The sequence below is a fragment of the Myxine glutinosa genome, chromosome 8 (assembly GCF_964187855.1).
Source record: "Myxine glutinosa chromosome 8, kmMyxGlut1.1, whole genome shotgun sequence".
In the NCBI taxonomy this organism is placed as follows: Eukaryota; Metazoa; Chordata; class Myxini; order Myxiniformes; family Myxinidae; genus Myxine; species Myxine glutinosa.
In genome coordinates, this window is record NC_136268.1 from 94,534,860 (window position 1) to 94,554,649 (window position 19,790).

At 42.2% G+C, this 19,790-nt stretch overlaps 2 protein-coding genes across 11 annotated transcripts in view; one reads left to right on the forward strand and one right to left on the reverse strand.

Annotated features, from left to right (window-relative positions):
* DSN1 (DSN1 component of MIS12 kinetochore complex) overlaps positions 1-8,157 on the reverse strand; it is a 149,054-nt gene extending 140,897 nt beyond the window's left edge. For 2 of the 6 annotated variants that reach the window (XM_068124867.2, XM_068124865.2), the window contains exon 1: positions 7,978-8,157. In XM_068124867.2, coding sequence (XP_067980968.2) covers positions 7,978-8,007 — 30 coding nt within the window. In that variant the 5' untranslated portion in view covers positions 8,008-8,157. Of the gene's footprint in view, positions 1-6,135; positions 6,257-6,625; positions 6,755-6,848; positions 6,905-7,977 lie in introns of those variants that run through there. The other 4 variants (XM_078783550.1, XM_068124868.2, XM_078783551.1 and 1 more) reach the window with 4 other exon arrangements.
* Positions 8,158-8,415: 258 nt separating this feature from the next.
* The window catches only part of MVB12B (multivesicular body subunit 12B), a 235,584-nt gene continuing 224,209 nt past the window's right edge, over positions 8,416-19,790 (forward strand). The window contains exons 1-2 of one of the 5 annotated variants that reach the window (XM_078783552.1): positions 8,515-8,728; positions 9,659-9,768. The gene's annotated coding sequence lies outside the window, so the exon portion shown is untranslated. Of the gene's footprint in view, positions 8,729-9,658; positions 9,769-19,790 lie in introns of all 5 variants that reach the window. The other 4 variants (XM_068124870.2, XM_068124873.2, XM_068124874.2 and 1 more) reach the window with 4 other exon arrangements.

Sequence of the window (19,790 nt, forward strand, 5' to 3'; positions counted from 1 at the left end):
TTTAACCAGTTCGATATACTAGTATGTTGTAGTTTTGGAGATATTCAGCCAAACAGGCCCTGTATGGCGGCCATCTTGGATTTCAAGATACGTTTGAACATTTTATGTTGCTATTGGATTCATAGACCGTAAATATGTAGGTATGGGTACTTCAACCATTTCGATATCTGTTCTAATTATGGAAATATCCATCAAAACAGGTCTTGTATGACGGCCATCTTGAATTTCAAGATGGCCGCCATATGGGGTGAAATTGGAGATGCCCCCTGGACTAAAAATCTTTATTTTGGGGTATTCTAGCCATGTGCCAAGTTTCATGCTTTTAAGGGAAAAGGCACAATTCATCAGTTAAGCAGCCCCACTATAAGAACCTATACCACCCAATCATTGTACAGTATAAATTTTTTTTTTTTTAAATCTACAGAAAATAAATTAAAAAGAAAACTTGTCACTCCGTAACGTTACAGAGTGACTCATTCTGTCAAACAATTGATAACTCAGCCTGAAAAAGGTGGCGGCAGAGTAGCTGTCCCAGAATTCATTGCGTGCCAGATTTTACTTCCGTATGACAAGTTTCAAGTTTACGCGTGGTCATCTTGAGCGGTTTTGAAATCGGTTTATATCCAGCAATCGGTGAGTACAAACTACACCTCTTTTGTCACCTGTGGATACGCGTCGAATAGGAAAACTAGACAAATAACCGCGCCACTGCGGACCGCCAACTTTGCAGTGGACAAGCTAAGTGAAGCCGCTTACAACCTCTACTGTCAGTTTTTGTGGCCTAAAACATCTCATGATCTTTAAGATGATTCGTAGAAGGGTACGGTGCAATTCATATGGATAATTTGTCGATGCATTCATATTACAGAAAGGATGCCATTGACTGCTGCCGAGCGACAAAAGCGTTTTCGAGACAGGCACAAGGAAAAATGCAGGGAGCTGGATGCGAAACGCAAGAGAGAGGCGCGTGCTGCTAATGTTGCGAAGGCAAGGGAAAGTGAACGTGTGCGTCAGCGGAGATGTCGGGCGAAGGGCAAAATCACTGTGAGTCCTGTTCCAACTTCTTGGTCTCCTGCCTATAAGAACAGCTCCAGCATCGGCAAGGCTGTTAAATGAGCTCGAGAGGCCCTCCCGAAATCACCGAGGAAACGCAAAGCTGTTATCAGACGGCTTGCTGTCGGAAATGAACCTACCCGACATGAAGTTGACACGGAAAGCAAGTATGCTCCCGAGCACAAAGTTCCTGCCGATGTTAGTGATGCTGTTAAGAAAATTTATGAGCAGCCAGATATTTCATGGATGTCGCCAGGGAAGAAAGACTTTGTGGTCATTAAGACTGGGAAACGGAAGGACAAGGTACAAAAGAGTTTCCTAATGATGACAATACGAGAGGCATAGTTTGTTTTGTGAGAAATATCCAAACATCAAGATCAGCTACTCCAAATTCGCAGCACTTCGTCCAGCCAATGTATGCCTCAATTCAAAGTTTCCGCACAATGTCTGCCTCTGCAGATATCACGAAAACATGCGCCTCTTATTGGAGGCCTTGTCATCTCATGTACCTGGATTTTCGACCAACTTTCGTGAATTCCTTGGAAGCATTGTATGTGATCAGGATTCGGACAACTGCATGACAGGAAAATGTCAGGAATGCCATACCAAGTTTGCCACAGTGTATTCTGTCGACGACGAAACAGCTAACCTGCCGCTGAAGTGGTTTCAGTGGGAGACAATTGAGCAGCGGGCCACAAAAGAGGCTAAAGATGGGACTGTTCAGGATGCCCTGCATGAGATATGCAACCAACTTCCATACTTCAGCTTGCACTCATTCATCAAGAGGAAGCAGAGCTACTTCTTTGAAGATAGAAGGAAGGCAGTTGATGGTGATCGCGTTGTCGTCCAGGTCGATTTTGCGGAGAACTATGCTGCGATAGAACAGAATGAAATCCAGAGTGCTCATTGGAGCCACGTCCAAGTCACTCTATTCACAGTGTGCGCCTGGATTGATGTTAATGTTACCGAGTCTTTCGTTATTGTTAGCGATGACCTCCAGCATGGCAAATATGCTGTTCATACCTTCCTGTCCAATATCATCACCACACTGATATCACGCCACCCCAGGATTAGGGCGATTTACTTTTTTTCAGATGGGGCAGCCAGTCAATTTAAACAGAAATTCTTGTTTTCCAATCTAACATTCCTTCAGGAATTGTTCAAGATTCAATTATCCTGGAATTTCTTTGCCACATCTCACGGTAAGGGTGCTGTTGATGGGATAGGAGGTGAGGTAAAGAGGAGAGTTTGGTTGGCAAATCTGGCTGGGGATCCTGTATCTGATGCAGAATCCTTCTTCCGCGTAGCAGCGGCACAGTGCAAAAAGATCGAAGTTTTATTCATCGCAGCAGGAGACATTGAGAAGTGCCAGTCGCAATTGGACGAGCGCTGGCAGTTAGTGACGTCGCTTCCGAAAACACACCAAACACACTGTGTGAAACCTGTGAGGAAATATGTTGTGAGCGCCTCTATGTACTCAACAGCGGAACAATTTGAATTGGTGAGTCTTCACCCCCGAGTGCCATGTATCATCCTTGGAATGTCAAAATACTGCTAGTCCAGCACCTGCTGAGCGCCCCAGGTCAGGCAGTCAACCCCAAGTGCACCCTGGTGACTTTGTGACTGTGCAGTATGTCACAAAAAAATCTAAGAAGTTGTTTGTTGGCCAGGTGACTCAGATAGTAGATGATGGTTGTTTGGAAGTATCATTTTTGCGAAAAATGGGCCTATCTGACTTGGCATATACATTCCCAGAGGTGGAAGATAAATCCTGGATTGATTCCAACCAAGTCGTCAGATTCCTTCTTCAGCCATCCCTCGACCATCGCAATCATTATGTATTTGCTGAATGTCCTTTGGGAAAGGGAACCTTTTGCAGGGCAGTCATGTGAAGTTTTGTGATGTGGCCAACTGATTAATTCCAAACTTTGTTTTGTTTCTGGTCATCCACTCGTAAATTGTTCTCAATTTCTTTAGTCTATTTCTTGACTTTTTTATATGTTTATTGTATATTTTCTCAGTTCAGATTTTTATTTTTTATTATTTATCTAAAGTGTTAGATGTTGAAACGCCAGCACAAGTTAGCTGGGTTCAGAATGAAAGCCTGGCGTTATCTAGAAATGATTTGTTGCTTTGGGAGAAATCCCAAAATTGACTCGTCACTCCGTAACGGGATTTTTCGTCACTCCGTAACGGGACTATTGTAATTATTTCAGAGTAATTAGGTCATGTCTGGAATTTTGAAACCCCTGTACTGAAGGCACAACTATTAGTGTATCTTCCCATTATTTCATTACAATTTTATAACTATTGTGAGAGCAGAGTTTTCAATAAATGTTGCTATTGTTTAATAAATGACAAAAGACAGTGTCACTCCGTAACACAGTTTTTGAATGTTAATTACTTGACAATGGTCCAACTTACAGGAACTCCATTAATATCTCTGTAAAGTGCAACTCTTCCTTTACAATATGATATATAGAGAGTAGGTACTAGTGGCTTTATCACTATGCTAGAGCAATCAAAGTTCACAAAAATGACCCAAAGTGTCACTCCGTAACGTCGTGGAATTGCCCCATAACAAATTGAAAAAAGTTCAATCGGAGTTTGTTTCACCCGTCTTTTTTTGATTCACAATCTTATGCACCTCTAATTTGTAATTAAAATACTTTAAGACCAACCTCGGCCCGCACGGGCCTGGTTATCTTCAACGAAAATCGTCACCAAACACCGGAACCAATGAGATTCGAGCATTTGAAAAAATATTTCAAAAACCAAATCACTCAATGGAGGCCGCCATCTTCCGGATGCGGAAGTATGCATTAAAAAATTGCGAAAAAGTTCAATAGGAGTTTGTTTCACCCGTCTTTGTTTGATTTACAATCTTATGCACCTCTAATTTGTAATTAAAATACTTTTTAAAGACCAACCTCGTTCCCCGGGCCCACACGGGCCCTGGCTATCTTCAACGAAAATCGTCACTAATTACCGCAACCAATGAGATTCGAGCATTTGAGAAAATATTTTTAAAAAGCTTTTTACCACATTTCGGACGCTGAAAACGGCATCAAATATTCTAAAATTGACGAAGAATTATTTTTTAGAAATCTCGCGGCCGTAGGGGATAGTTTTTCACGGCCGGAAATATCCGAAGTTGAGACGGAATTCACCGAATTAATCAAGGAAATTTTATCAATTTTAATCTCATCCAGAATGCAAATGGTGTCATTTTGAACTAGGTACGGTACCTACTACACCTACCTACTACCAACTACCTAACCTACTGATGCCATAGTGATGGGTAAAATTGTGGCAAGAGGCTTTAGTTCGGTCAAAATATGAAATAAATGGGCAAAGCCCAAAAAAATTCCTAGAAAACGTTTTATGGTGTTTTCCTGTAGTATTTGGTCCAGAGAACAACAAGCCAAAAAGTAGGCTGAAATAGGACTATAGCAAAGGGTCTAAATGTGACGTCAAAAAAAGATGACCGCCTCTATTAAAAAGTGCCTTATATCTGCTCATATCCTATCAATATCCTATCAATGTAGCTGTTTTTACCCATTTACGTGTGAAAATAAACTCTTCAAACCAGTATATCAGTGAATTCATCATTATGTAGTATTGCCCAATGTACCCAAGTGATGTCATGACGTCATCAATGATGTCATGACGTCATCAATGATGTCATGATGTAGCTTTTCATTATTTCAAGTTTTTGTGGCAAATTAAAGATGGAAGATGGTACTGACATTTTAGCTATTAAATTTTGTGTAGGAAACTCCAGTCATGCCAGAAAAACAGTAAGCAGATGAGTGCATTAGCATATTTTGCCCTGGTGAGGCAGTCCATAAGTGTAGTGCTGCCATCTATAAACATTTCTTCTCCAGAATAAGACAAAAGATTCTAATCAGATTCACATTTCTCCAAATTTTACCTAATCAAAGTGTTTCATTATGATATAGAAAAGGATACAATGTATTTAAGCTAATAAAGATCATACAGGTAAGATAAAACAACTTTTCAATGGCCATTGTTTTCTACTTTCTGACTTGATAAACACTTGGTGAACATTGCATGCTAAGGCCATGACTTGACTTGACTGTATGAACCCTCCTCTTCAAGGAGCCTCCAGGTTATACTGGCATAACATAAAAAGTTAACTTGTTGATAAAACATTATCGTGTGCTACTTGGATGTTGTAGCCGTATGTGCTACAGGTTACTTGCAACTTCTCAAGTTACATGCTGTGCACTCTGTCATGTTTACCCCTGGTGGACCCTCCCCCCCCCCCCCCTCCGGACCCTAATCAAAGTGTGCTTTTCTTTAGACATGTGTATATAACATAGAGTATAGACTACTGTATGTATTAAGAGGCCATTGCCAGGTGAAGAATGACTAATATCAGGATTGGTCTTGTTTAGGTCAATAGACAATAGTGTAAATGACTTTCTATGTGTACTTGTTGTTCTGTGTCAGATCAGGTACCTGTTTAACTTTTTCATGGGTGATTGATTGTACTCTACATATATTGAGAACTCTAGTCACAAAACAAAGCTTATTCTGTGTTTCAGACCATGAAAATGAACGCAAGTGAAGAAACCTGTGTCTTGTGCAAAAAGGAAATTGCTTCAGAAAGTGAGGACAGCATTGTTATTACTCAAAAAGGAGCTGACGGCATCAACAGTGCAAGTGTCGAGAGAGGTGACAGCATCATCGTAGCTGCTGCAACGAAGGTTCACAAGACCTGCCGCTTGAATTACACAAACAAAAAAAACATTGAGAGCCATAAGAAAGGTAAACTAGATTCTGCTCAAGCTGCCAAAAGAAGTACACGTGTCTCTACTGGCCCTTATGATAGCAAAACAGACTGCTTATTCTGTGGGAATAAAGTAGTGACGAGCAAGAGGAGTCCTGATTATGATGATTATAGCTTTGTTAGAACAGACAACTTTGCGGACAAGATACTTTTAATGTCTAAATCACGAAATGATGATTGGGCATTTACAGTCCGGGGACGTGTTGAGTACTTTGGTGGAGACCTTCATGCAGCAGAATGTATGTACCATCATTCTTGTGACTCACATTTTCGCACATTATGTGATATTCCAACACAGCATAGGTCAGGACCAGGGAGCAATAAGAGAAGGAAAGTTGGGCGGCCAACCGACGATGACCAGGACCAAGCTTTTCAGAAGGTGCTTGCCTATTTTGAGGACAATGATGAAGAACAGTTGACTATTACAGACCTTTCCAATAAGATGAAAGAGTACTTGCATGATAGTGATTCTAGTGCATATGGCAATCAGTATTTGAAGTCGAAATTATTAACACACTACGGGGATTCTATATTTGTGGCTGAGGGTGCGGGACTACATGATATTGTGACTTTTCGAGAAAAAACAAGTACAATTCTGCGGGACTACTTTAAGATGCAAAACAATGGGGATAATGTCTGCACAGATTTGTTGTTTGTCCATGCATTCACTGGGTGTGACACTACATCTAGAGTCTTTGGTGTTGGGAAAAACTCAGTGTTTCAAAACGTCATCAAGGGTGATTCTGTCTTGCGTACCTGTTCAAAGATTTTTTGTGCTCCAAACACAGATCAAGTTTCTGTAGAAAGTGTTGGGTGTAAGGCAATGGTGTCTTTGTTTAACGGGACACAGTCTGAATCTCTAACATCAATGCGGTACAGTTACCTCTGCAGAAAGGTGGCGACAGCAAAGACATTCGTAACACCAGAGCGATTGCCCCCCACAACCTCAGCAACAAAATATCATGCACAGCGAAGTTACCTTCAAGTCATGCAATGGATGGGCCACAGTGACAACATGGACCCTGCAAAATGGGGCTGGGATATTCAAGAGGACAAACTCACACCAGTAATGATTGACAATAACCATGCTCCTGACATCCTGCTAAAAATGATTCACTGCAACTGCTCAGCTGGATGCAACACGCTTAGATGTAGTTGTAAGAAGTATGGACTTGAGTGCACCGGGGCTTGTGGACCTTGCCAGGATGGCAACTGTGAAAATATGAACCATGCACCCATTTTAGATGAAAATGAGGACTGATAATATTGTGACTAGTGTGTAGTTGGTGGTGGTGAGTAGTAGAGTAGTGGCCATGGTGGTGGTGAGTAGTAGAGTAGTGGCCATGGTGGCGGTTGCAAAGTAGAAATGGTTCCCCACCTGGAATGACATCCTGGGTACCAACTAATTAAGAAAAGGTGGACAATGGTTTTATTTGTGTATGAGACTGTGTTAAAAGAGTGTGGAGCATTTTGGCATCATCAGTGACTTGATGATGCCATCTCACACAGATATACAGGACAAAAACTAGTTCAATTTAATTTCATGTGAATCTCAGTTTCATAAATTGGAATTTACCATCAGATTAAAAAATTAGGTCATGACGTTATTTCATGACGTCATGTCATGTCATGACGTCATGACATAACGTAGACTTAGAGACACTTCTGTTGACTGCAAGACTTCTAAGGTCATAAGCTTTATGAATAATTTTCACTTTTAAAGTGGTCTAGTACTGCTTGTTTCAAAAGAAATGTGAAGATATTAGGATTTTTGGTCAAATGGCGGCCATTTTGTTTGACGTCATATTTAAACCCTTTGCGGTTCTCATATTTTGGCCTACTTTTGTGATGCTGTTCTCTGGCCACAATATTACTGAAAAAACACCATAAAATGTTTTCTAGGAATTTTTTTTGGGGTTAGTCTGCATAATGATCCTACTACTTTGGCTTCGCCGGCTCATTGCGGCTTTGCAGTCGGGTACTAGTAAATATGCGTTGGAGTGAAGTTGGTGGGAATGACCGTAAATGTACGTTGAGGTAAGGTGTTAATGTTATGAACTTTACCACACGCGACTGACAAGGCAATTTGTTTTCGAAACGTCACGAACCTCTCTCCAAATTGAAGGTGCCATGGCCATCCCGATACTCTCGCGACAGGAGCGGTTTTTTCTGTCGAAGCAACACCGTCCGAAGCTTTTAACACAGGCTTATCCGTGCTCAGATTAATTCCGGTATCCGCCATCAACATGAAACTGCTTTTCCCGCCGAGAAACTACGGTGGCTGTTATAGTTTTTGATGACTGCAGAAACGCAATTTATTTTTTGTGCGAATAATACCTCGGGATTTTACTCATTTTATCACTGTTCCTCCATAAGTTGGTTTTCCTTTCCTTCCCTTACTTTTATGTATATTTATTGTTATTTTTTTTGTTGATTTTATAAATTCAGCTTTTCGAAAATTTCGCTAGGCGGTGTAGTAGTTGGTGGCACCAATTTAAAAGGAAGGTTTAAAGTTTGAAACGTAAAACATTTGCTTTATGGTCTACAACGAAAGATTATTTGCAGAACTATAACCTCAAGTATCTCGAAAAGGAATACAATCAGAAGTCAAAAATAGTTCATCGAGGCCCGAGGGGGGTAAATAAAACGTACGATCACGTTCTTTGATGTACCCGGGCTGTTCTTCACGGTGGCTTCCGCTGGTGGGTTCTTCCGGTATCCTGAAATTTAGGCGTCTTATATTTATAGTGTTTCTGTTCTCACCCCTTCCTTCGTTCATCCTGCTCTTTGTGGAGATCTTGTGCAAGGTCGTTGAGTCTCCAGGTGCAAACTACCTCATTCAGGACATATACGACAGAGGTAGGCCGCGTTTCAGGCTTATATTTTCTTCTTATAAATAACTTCGTACGGTAGTTTGTTTACATGGTACTCGGCAACGCTTCAATCATGATTCATGGATATCACAATTCCATTCGTACATGGTAATCGGCGCGTACGGTGTAATAATCAGTATTTGTACACGGAAATCACGTAGGCCTACCGTGTTATCAGTGGCTGTACACTAATTATGTATCGTGTAATCGTCTGCACACGGTAATCACGTACTGCGTAATCATCAGTGTGTGTACACTATAATAAGCGCGTACGGTGTAATAATCAGTATTCGTACATGGTAAACACGTACCGTGTAATCAGTAACCGTACACGTTAATTACATACCGTGTAACCAGTGTCCGTACATGGTAAACACGTACCGTGTAATGTGTACGTACACGGGAATCGTGTACTGTGCAATCAGTGTCAGTACACGGTAATCACGTACCGTGTAATCATCAATGTGCGTACACAGTAATCAACGTGCACCATATAATCATCGGTGTGTGTACACGGTGATCAATGCATACTGTATAATCAGTGTGCGTACACGGTAATACGCATGTACCGTGTAATCAGTGTGTGTACAGGCATACACGGTAATCAGCGCGTACCGTGTAATCTAATCATTGTGCGCACACGGTAATCAATGCATACCATGTAATCAGTTTTCATAGAGTAATCGGCGCGTACTGTGTAACCATCAGTTTTCGTACACAGTAATCAGTGCGTACTGTGTAACCATCAGTTTTCGTACACAGTAATCAGCGTGTACTGTGTCATCATTAGTATCATACATGGTAATCAGTATCTTACATGAACGAGTACCATGTAATCATTAATATTGCAACATGGTAATCAGTGCATGCTGTGTCATCACTCGGTATTCCTACATGTGTACACTGTATACCGTAGTTGCCAACATTGAGAGAAGAAGATGCGGTGGGATGGAAAAGATCCGTGGTGCGAGGTAGCAAAGCGAAGACTTTTATGCAAAACGAGCAAGGGTACCTGGCTTTTCCCAGGTGAAAAATAACGAACAAATATCTATGTCAATGAACGTTTCCCAGGTTTAGATGAGATGAGAAATACGTAAAAACAAATACTCTATCTAAACAGATGTTTGGTAATACATAACTTTTAAAATGCAAGAAAACAAACACGACCTCTTATTATAATAGAGCAACCGTATATGGTTAGTTATGTCGTTATGTATGTTTCTTTGTTTACATGCGACCAAAACGTCTTCTTCTACTTCAAATAGAATTAATACCCTCTTAATTACGTTTGGACTGCTGAGACCTCTCAGACCTTTGACGACCCTTTAAGTTCCCCAAGACCCTTAAGACCACGAAGACCCAAAATACCCTTAAAGACCCCGAAGACCCAAAACACCCCAAATACCCAAAATACCCTTGAAGGTCCTGAGGCTCAAAAAGACCCCGAAGACCCAAAAAACCTTGAAGACCCTTAAAGAGCCAGAAGAACCTAAACACCCTGAAGACACCAAAGACCCTGAAGACCCAAAAGACACCGAAATGGTCAAAGATGCCTATCCCTCTGAAACGACGTGCGGTGAGGCGCGCCGAGTCACGCTCGTAATATAAATAACCGAAGCTTTTTGTGCTGTACTTCTCAAAGTAATTCACAGCAAGAGAAATAATGGTGAGAGATCGTGCATTTATATGTATGTCTAAGTAACAGCGACACCAATTGGCATCAGTCATGATGTAGTTGATACTCTGAACACCCATTGGTTGACTTAGTCACCATTATCCCTCGCTTAGATTTGCTGGAGCGGAGTTGATAGCGATGACTTACCAGCATCAATACCTTGGAGGGAGGGTGTTGGGTTCCCCCAAAGTTGCTGTTTGCTGTGAATTGCCTTGTGGAGTACAACATGAAAAGATTCGGTTATTCTTATTATGTCGTGTTTGTTTTCTTGTATTTGAAATACTGTACTGTATCACGGAAATTAAAAGTCCGACAAATTGCAAATATATGAAGAATAGCAGGGACCTGCGGAACAACCACGCAATGTAAACTGTCACCTCAAGTCCTCAACCCTCTCCCCTCCCTCACAAATCCCAAGTCCTGAACTTCTGCCACCAAACCTTAAGGTGTCACCCCCCTTCCTGTTCCGAGCCTTCAAACCCTCTCTCTGCCTCCGCCTAGAGTCCCTGTATAGAGAGAGTTACGACAACCCGGAATTAGAAGCCATTTTGTTTCCATTGTTTGCGCCACGCACTAGTGCACTGCCCGCTAGTGTGTATACATTGTGCGTAACCTATTACAAAATTTGAGTGCCTACATTGTGTAATTTGTGATTTGCACCATGCCCCTCGCTTTTGATATGATTTTCTCTTAGTCCAAGATAAGAATCGGATTTTGTTTATTGCAATAATCTTTGTTCAGAAATGTAGTTTTATGTAGGGAGGAGAGGGAGGAGAGGGAGGAGAGAGGGAAAAGGAATAAAAGGGAAAGAGGGGACAGGAAGTGCCTATCATTTTCTGGACTACCTTGCTCTCTTGCGTCTTACTTTCTTGACTAGCATGCATGCACATTAAGTCGACAATGTGAACATTTTCAAATCTCTGTTAAAGACTCATTTATTTGAAAATGCCTACATCTGATGATATCTTAGGTTTTCTTCTTGTATAATTTGTGTTTGTATATTCATCTCGTTGGCTTTCTTTTCTTTTTTAAGCGCTTAGACGCTCCTGAAATTTACGCCATATAAATTCCTATTATTATAACAAGATTGCCTTAAAACCATCTTGACAAATGACAGAAATGTTGATTTTAAATATGAAAATTAAAAAGTAATTTAACTTTTCATGTAGGCGCACCGGGAGAAATACATATGCACAATTAAATTGTAATTGTAGAAAAGGCCCAGAAATTGTAATCCAGACGAGCAATGGAAGAGTATGCATGTAAAACATACCCGATTTTCATAGCAATGTACAATTAGTTGTATGGTGTACATCTAAACTATTCCAAATTACATACATGTATATAATAATAATAACAATAATACAACACAACAACAACATGCATTTTAAGGCCATTTTCCCTGCTAGAGCGGGGGTTAGCCTTGCGGTCCTCATGACAATCTTCTCCATTTGCTCTATTTTCTGCATCTCTCCTTGTTAACCCCCTTGCCCGCATTTCTTCTTCCACCATCTTTAGCCAAGTCTTTCTCGGTCATCCCCGTCCTCTACTTCCTTCTACATTCATTTCCATCACTCTTCTCAACCAGTCACTTTCATCCTTCCTCAACTTTCATCCTTTCGTCCTCAACTTTCATCCAACCAAACCATCTCAACCTGTTCCTCTTCACAGCATAAATCACAGGCTCTATTCCCATCATCTTTCGCAATTCATCATTTGTCTTCCTCTCTCTCAACGATACTCCACACATCCACCGAACCATTAGCATTTCCACCCTTTCCAGCCTTCGTTGCTGCTTTACATTCATGAACCATGTCTCGCTCCCATAAATCACAACACTGCTCACACATGCAGCATACACCTTTCCCTTCAGCTTCAACGACACTCCCCTCCTCATCAGCACGCCACTCAGTTCCCGAAACTTCTTCCATGCACATCTCACTCGAGCAACCGTTGCCGAGTCTGATCCACCTTCTCCATTCAGCATGTCTCCGAGGTAGCAAAATGTTTTCACACCTTCCAGCTTCACGCCGTCTCCAAGATCCAACTCAACATTTCCTCCATCTGCAGCTCCCTCTGTGCACACCTTACATTCTAATGTCGCTGCCACACTGGTTAATGGCCCTCTCAGACCACGACATTTTTGATGAACCCACTCAGCGCACATTGTACATTGAATGGAGTTCACTCCGCCACCCTTCCTGCACACAGCACACGGCCACTTCCCAGTTCTTTCCACCTCACCACATGCTTTACCACTTGCCATCACCTTCGTCTTTCCTATATTCACCTTCAGACCTTTTGTCTCCATACATTCCTTCCACTTGTTCATCTTTTCTTTCAGTCCATCCATACTTTCCGTAATCAACACCAGATCATCTGCATACAACAACTCCCACGGTAAACCCTCCTTACGTTCTGAGCCAGCACCTCCATCACAGCTACAAATAGTAGTGGACTTAGTACCGACCCCTGATGCACTCCCACCTTCACCTCAAACTCACCACTGTTCCCGTCCTTCGTCCTTACAGCTGTGCACGCTCTTTTGTACATTGCCATCACGACTCTGATCAACCATTCCTCCACTTCTAACTTCCTCAATGCCCATGTCAATACTTCGCGTGGAACCCTATCGAATGCTTTCTCCAGATCAACAAACCCAAGAATCAACTTCTTCCTCTTCTCCATGTACTTCTCCTGCAACTGCCTCACAATAAAGAGCGCATCTGTTGTTCCTCTTCCTGGCATAAATCCAAACTGCATTTCGTCGATCTTCACCTTCTTCCTTATCCTCCTCTCCAACACCCTTTCCAATACATTCATTCCATGCTCCAATAACTTTATCGCTCGGTTCGAGCCACACTCCAGAAGGTCACCTTTCCCCTTGTATAGAGGGACGAGGGTACTCAATTCCCAATCCACTGGAATGCGGCCTTCTTTCACCACCAGATTACAGATCTCTGTCATTCTCTTCACACTCCAACTTCCTGCTGCCTTCAACATATCTCCCACAACTCCTGTCGGCCCTCCCGCTTTTCTACTGTTCATTGCTTTTATAGCTTCCTCAACTTCCTTCTCAGTTATCTTCTCTGCCGGTCCTAAAACTGGGTTACTCTCTATGTTGCCATCCCATGCATTCTCTGTATTCAACAGCATTTCCATATATCTTTTCCATCTTCCTTTAATTCCATCTGGGTCCACAACGATTTGTCCCACTTCATCCTTCAAGCAACTCACCCCCATCACATCACACCTCTCTTTCGCTGTCTGCTTTGCAATCCTGAATACCGCTCTCTGACCCTCTTCTGAATCCAAGCGTTCTCTGAACATTTTCTTACATGCCTCCTGCGCCTTTGCTACCTCTTTCTTTGCAGCCTTCTTGGCTGCCTTTATAACTTTCATGCTCTGCTTTTTCTGCTCCCGTACCCTTCGCCTTCTGCCACTCCTTGAACTTCTTCCTCTTCTCGTCAATCCTCTTTCCAACTTCATCATCCCACCACCATGTTTCCGAGTGCCTCAGTGGTCCTTTTGTCCATCCACATACCTCACCAACAGCTCCCAACAGACTATCTTTCATTGACATCCAACCACGTTCAAGCTCAACCACATCATCCTCTACCCTACTCAGCCTCTCTTTTAATGCCTCCCTTACTGTCACCTCTTTCAACCTCCACACCTTCATTCTCGGTTGGTACTTCAGCCGCCGAGCTCTCCTCGCACCTTTCACCCTTATGTCGCAGACAACCAAGTGGTGCTGTGAAACAGCCTCCTCCCCCGGGATCACCTTTGTGTTCCGGAGGTGCCCACTGTCTTGCCTACGCACCATCAGGTAGTCAACGGTTGTCGTCGACCCACCTGACATGTATGTAACAAGCTTATTATCCCCTTTCTGGAACTGAGTATTACAAATCAACAAATCAGCTCCATGAGCAAACTCCAAAATCCTTTCATTTTCTCCATTTCTCACACCATATCCATAACCCCAATGAACTCCCTCAAAACCGTCCATACTCCTTCCCACATGTCCATTTAGGTCTCCTCCTACCACAACAACTTCCTCATCTTTCACGTTTTCCATCAGCTTCTCTATCGCACACCAGAACTTGTCCTTCTCTTCATCGCTCCGACCAACCTGCGGAGCATATCCCGAGATGACGTTCACCAAGAGCTTTCCAATCATCATTTTCACCATCATCAACCTTTCACTCACTCTCGTCACACTCACCACACTGTCTACAAACTCCTCAGAAAACAGGACACCAACACCATTCACGCCCTCCGGGCACCCTTACCACACAAACTTTTATTTCTGTCCCTGCCTACCCTTCACCATTCTCACACCACTTCCCTTCCATCTCGTCTCTTGCACACAACATGTCCACTCTTCTTCTGACCAATACTTCCACCACTTCACCTGATCTCCCTGTCATTGTCCCTACATTCCATGTCCCAAACCTCTGAAACCGATCTCCACTTCGGGCTGTGCCCTGCTCATATGTAGTGGTAATTGTCATGGTTCTCTTTTGGAGGCAATGTTTTTATGGCCGGATGCCCTTCCTGACGCCAACCCTCTTAGTCGCCTCTTACGACACGCAGGGATACGGTGTACCTATTCTAACCAGGGTACACACCGGGTAATAATAACAGTATACATATGGCGCCATAGCATGAAATGAACAAAGCGCTTTCACAACATATCTTGAAGACTACAACTTACATTACACAATCTTAGAAGAATACGACTTAAAGCTACTTTTCAAAAAACACAATTAAGTTACTTTGGAAATAAATGTGTTTTGAGTTTTGATTTGAAAGTTTTTAGTTTGTGTGAGGTCCGAATAGTTATAGGTAGTTTGTTCCAGAGGGCAGGTACTGAGTTGCAAAAGGCTTTGTCCCCGTATGGCATATGAGTTCTATTACAGACAAGGAGAGTCTTATCAGCGTGTGATCTTCAGTATTTGGCGTCATTAGAATGAGTGTGAGTATTAAAGACAACACTCACATTATTAAGTATTATTAAAGACAACAAACATAGCCAGACAATAAAATAGAGCGTTCCTCGTATGTATTCAATGCAAGGCCAGAAACACGCGAAGATCGGACAGGAAACAACATGGCGTCCACAGACCACGTGACCAATTTTTTTCGGACTCTTCATGTCGCAACTCTCTCTATACAGGGACTCTACCTCCGCCCCCCCGCCCCCCTACCAAGAAATCACCATTTGTCAGGCTCAACAACATCCGTCGATCTGTTGAACACGCCCATAATTCAAGATTTGTCCGATGTGATGTTTTCCTAACTTATCATGTAATGGGCACACACCATAGTTCATCATCAATCGGGCTGTGTCAGCCAAGCGACACATTTTACGGATGGTTCAATGGGCCCCACTGGAAGTAATAAAAGCGGGTACCCCCACGTACAGACGTCTTCTTGCCTGGGGCCTTGGTTGGTTGGAGGCTCACTGCTGTTTGTTTTTGGAGAGTTTCTGGTCGTTCGGGTTCATGACACATGTCATGGTTTATTGAGGAGCTGTTACACTTGGAACATGGTCCATACTGGCATGCAAGGCACAGCGAGGACAAGCCCCACACCAGACCGCTGCACACCTGAACGAGTACCCACCCCACACATAAGCAGTGATTGCGCAGCACAGGCTTTTCTGCGTCTCGTCATCGCCCTTCTCTGTCCTGTGTTTCCCAAATGAAAAAGAACTAGAACGCCACTCTTCGACATCGAGACGTCGACCGATATGCCTCCACCCACATTATTACATCATTATACATGCTTGTACCAAGTTTGATTTAAATCCCTTCAACTGTTCTCAAGTATCACATTTTTAAATGACATAACCTCTGGCGTTTGACCTCTTTAACCCAAAATCTAATCGGTTCATCTTTACATCATTATACATACCTGTACCCAGGGCCGCCGAGAGGGGGTGCGGGAGGGGGGCAGGGGCAGGGGGTGTGACCTAATAGGGGCCCATAATGATTCTTTGAATTTTTTGTTTCATTATGGAAGTATCGTTATAAATATAATTACATTGCCATGGGGTGTATTATGCTATTGCCACCCTCTCACATAGAATAAGCTACTGTGGGTAGAATTTATATAATGATGATTGCGGTATTGACGTAACTTGCAACGGTACCTACCCTACGGGCGGGGCTTTAATTGGAAGGCTCAAATGAAAAGGCAAAATATCAGAAATTGAAGGCTTTTTTATTTTAAACGATTTATATAAACATCCGTTAAATCATATCACACGCAAATCATCAACATCTAAACATTTTTTGTGGAATTTCAAGAAAAGCCACATCACTGTTCATATCGGTAAATATTATTCCATAGTGTTTTGAAAAACTGGAAAATTTGAAAATCGGAAAAACAATATAGCCTATTTTACTCCAGGGGGTCCCAGGATTACCCACCTAATGTTTTGTTGCGATCAGTTCAGCCGTTTTTGCAGTACCTGGGAACAGACGGATGGACGGACAGACAGACATTTGGTGAATTATAGTTAGACTGGTGGGGTCACCCGTGGGAATCCCACGGGCATGGACGTGTGCGACATTTCGACATATTGAGTTAGATGCTGCACCTGCACATTCAGTTTCACAAAATGGTTACTGCCAATTTATCAGATGCACAAATGATGTCATCTACACAATGTATTTACTTCTGATAACATGTGAATGCGTGTGCACACACACACACACACACACACACACACACACACACACACACACACACACACACACACACACATACATCTCACATACATCTCACATACATCTCACATACATCTCACATACATCTCACATACATCTCACATACATCACACATCACACATCACACATCACACATCACACATCACACATCACACACACACACATCACACACACACACATCACACACACATACACACACATACACACACATACACACACATACACACACATACACACACATACACACACATACACACACATACACACACATACACATACACACATACACACATACACACATACACACATACACACATACACACATACACACATACACACATACACACATACACACACATCTCACATGTCCCACGTGTATATATCCCACATCCCACATGTATGTATATACATGTTTAAAGTGTACGTGCCATTCCCCTTCCCTCCTCTCTGCCCAGCCTGGCAACGCCAGGTACTTCTGCTAGTAACGAATGAAATAAAAATGAAGAAATATCTCTCGGTAATTTCCTGAAACTCGGTGAAATTCGATGAAATTCGCTCGGTGAATTCACTCGGTTTATCGGTGAATTTTTTTTTCTTTGGGCGGTGTATAATCGCTCCGAACGAAATATCTCAGCAATTTCCCGTCTGTTAATTTATTTATTTTACATATGTGAATTACACGTCCATGCACACGTGAAATGGAGTTTGTTTTTGCATACGTGAAATGAACACGTGAACCTTTACTTCCGGATAATAATGTTGAATGAAATAAGAACGAAGAAATATATGCCGGCATCATTGTTGACGTTTTTGTGACGATTGTCATCAAACGGAAAAGCAATATATCTTAACGGAAAAGAAAAAGCGAATTTTTAATACTCGCAACGGTACCCGCCCTATGGGTGGGGCTTCAATTGGGAGGCCCGAATGAAAAGGCAAAATATCAGAAGGCTTTTTTTATTTTAAACGATTCATATAAACATCCGTTGAATCATATCACACGCAAATCATCAAAATCTAAACAGTACATGGCACCCATTTTGAAAAGAGATTGAATTCTGCAAAACGCAAGCGGCTTCTACACGTCTTTCTCAGTCGCACGTTTATGTGTGAAGAGTGCGCACCGAATCTGTAACACGGAAGCGGCTGCTACACCTATTTCTCAGTCGCTTTGCATCCGCTGCCGTGTTACTTCGGAGCCTCATGTTTCTATAGGAAGAGTTCGTCAGGAGTTTATCTACTCTCTCCTGGTACGTAGAATTTCAACAAAAGCCACATCTGTTCATATCGGTAAATATTATTCCATTGTGTTTGGGAACATTGAAAAACTTGGAAAAATTGGAAAAACAATATGGCCTATTTTACTCCCAGGGGTCCCAGGAATACCCACCCAAAATATCGTTGCAATCAGTTCAGCCGTTTTTGTGGTACCTTCGAACGGACGGACGGACATTTGGTGAATTATAGTAAGATATGTCAACATGTTGCATCTGTGTCATGTTGGGCGGTGTATGATACATCATGGCGCAATTTTTAAAAATATATCTCGGCATTTTCCCGTGTGTGCGTGAATGTTCTCAATTATTTCTGACACCGAGTCAAAAACCATCGATTAAAATGAAATCAGATGGTGAGTTAGATTGGAGATAAAGTCGTGAGAGAGACTCAATTGCCTTTATATTACAGGCCTTATGAGAATTCATTTCGTTATATAAACGGAAACTTTCATGGGATTTTATTCCTGTTTTTTTTTCCACTGAGTCTAAAACTCTGTTAGCGACTGTGAAAAATGAAATGCTATATCGAATTAGAGTTGAAATAAAACTGAGAGAGAGCAAGACACCACAGGCCTAACTAAACAGGCGTCAAAGCTATGCGAGTTAACAAAATGGTGGATATTTGTTTATGAAGCCTCTCCCAGAATGGGTGGAGATATATCTAAACAGAGTAAGCGACACCCCAGGACAGACAGACAGACAGACAGACAGACAGACAGACAGAATCCCTTACAGCTAATTATAGTAAGAAAACGTAAATGAACACAGGAGTTGGCCAATGGCCAAATGCCATCCGGATGAAATTGATTAAGAAACGAAATCAAGGTTAAGAAATGGGTTATATGTGTGTGTATTTATGTTTGTTTGTTTGTGTGTGTGTGTGTGTGTGTGTGTGTGTGTGTGTGTGTGTGTGTGTGTGTGTGTGTGTGTGTGTGTGTGTGTGTGTGTGTGTGTGTGTGTGTGTGTGTGTGTGTGTGTGTGTGTGTGTGTGTGTGTGTGTGTGTGTGTGTGTGTGTGTGTGTGTGTTTGTGTGTGTGTGTGTGTGTTTATATATGTTTTTTGTTTTTGTTTTTTTGTATACAGAGTCGAGGCTCGTGAAAGAGCTAACATTTATCAAACAAACAAGTCAAACAAACAAGCAAATAAAGTATATAAAAAGGGGAGCGGTCGACAAGATGGGGAGAGAAGGGGAGGAAGCAAACAAACACAACATTTGAGAGCAGCGACATCGGGAGATGTGTGGGAGGGAAAGGGCCTGGAGGGGTGGGTGGGGGGGGGGGGGGGTGGGGGGCATGATAGGTATAAAACGCAAGGACACCAAGGACTTCCAGGAAAGAAGTCGGCACCTCAAAAAGTGGA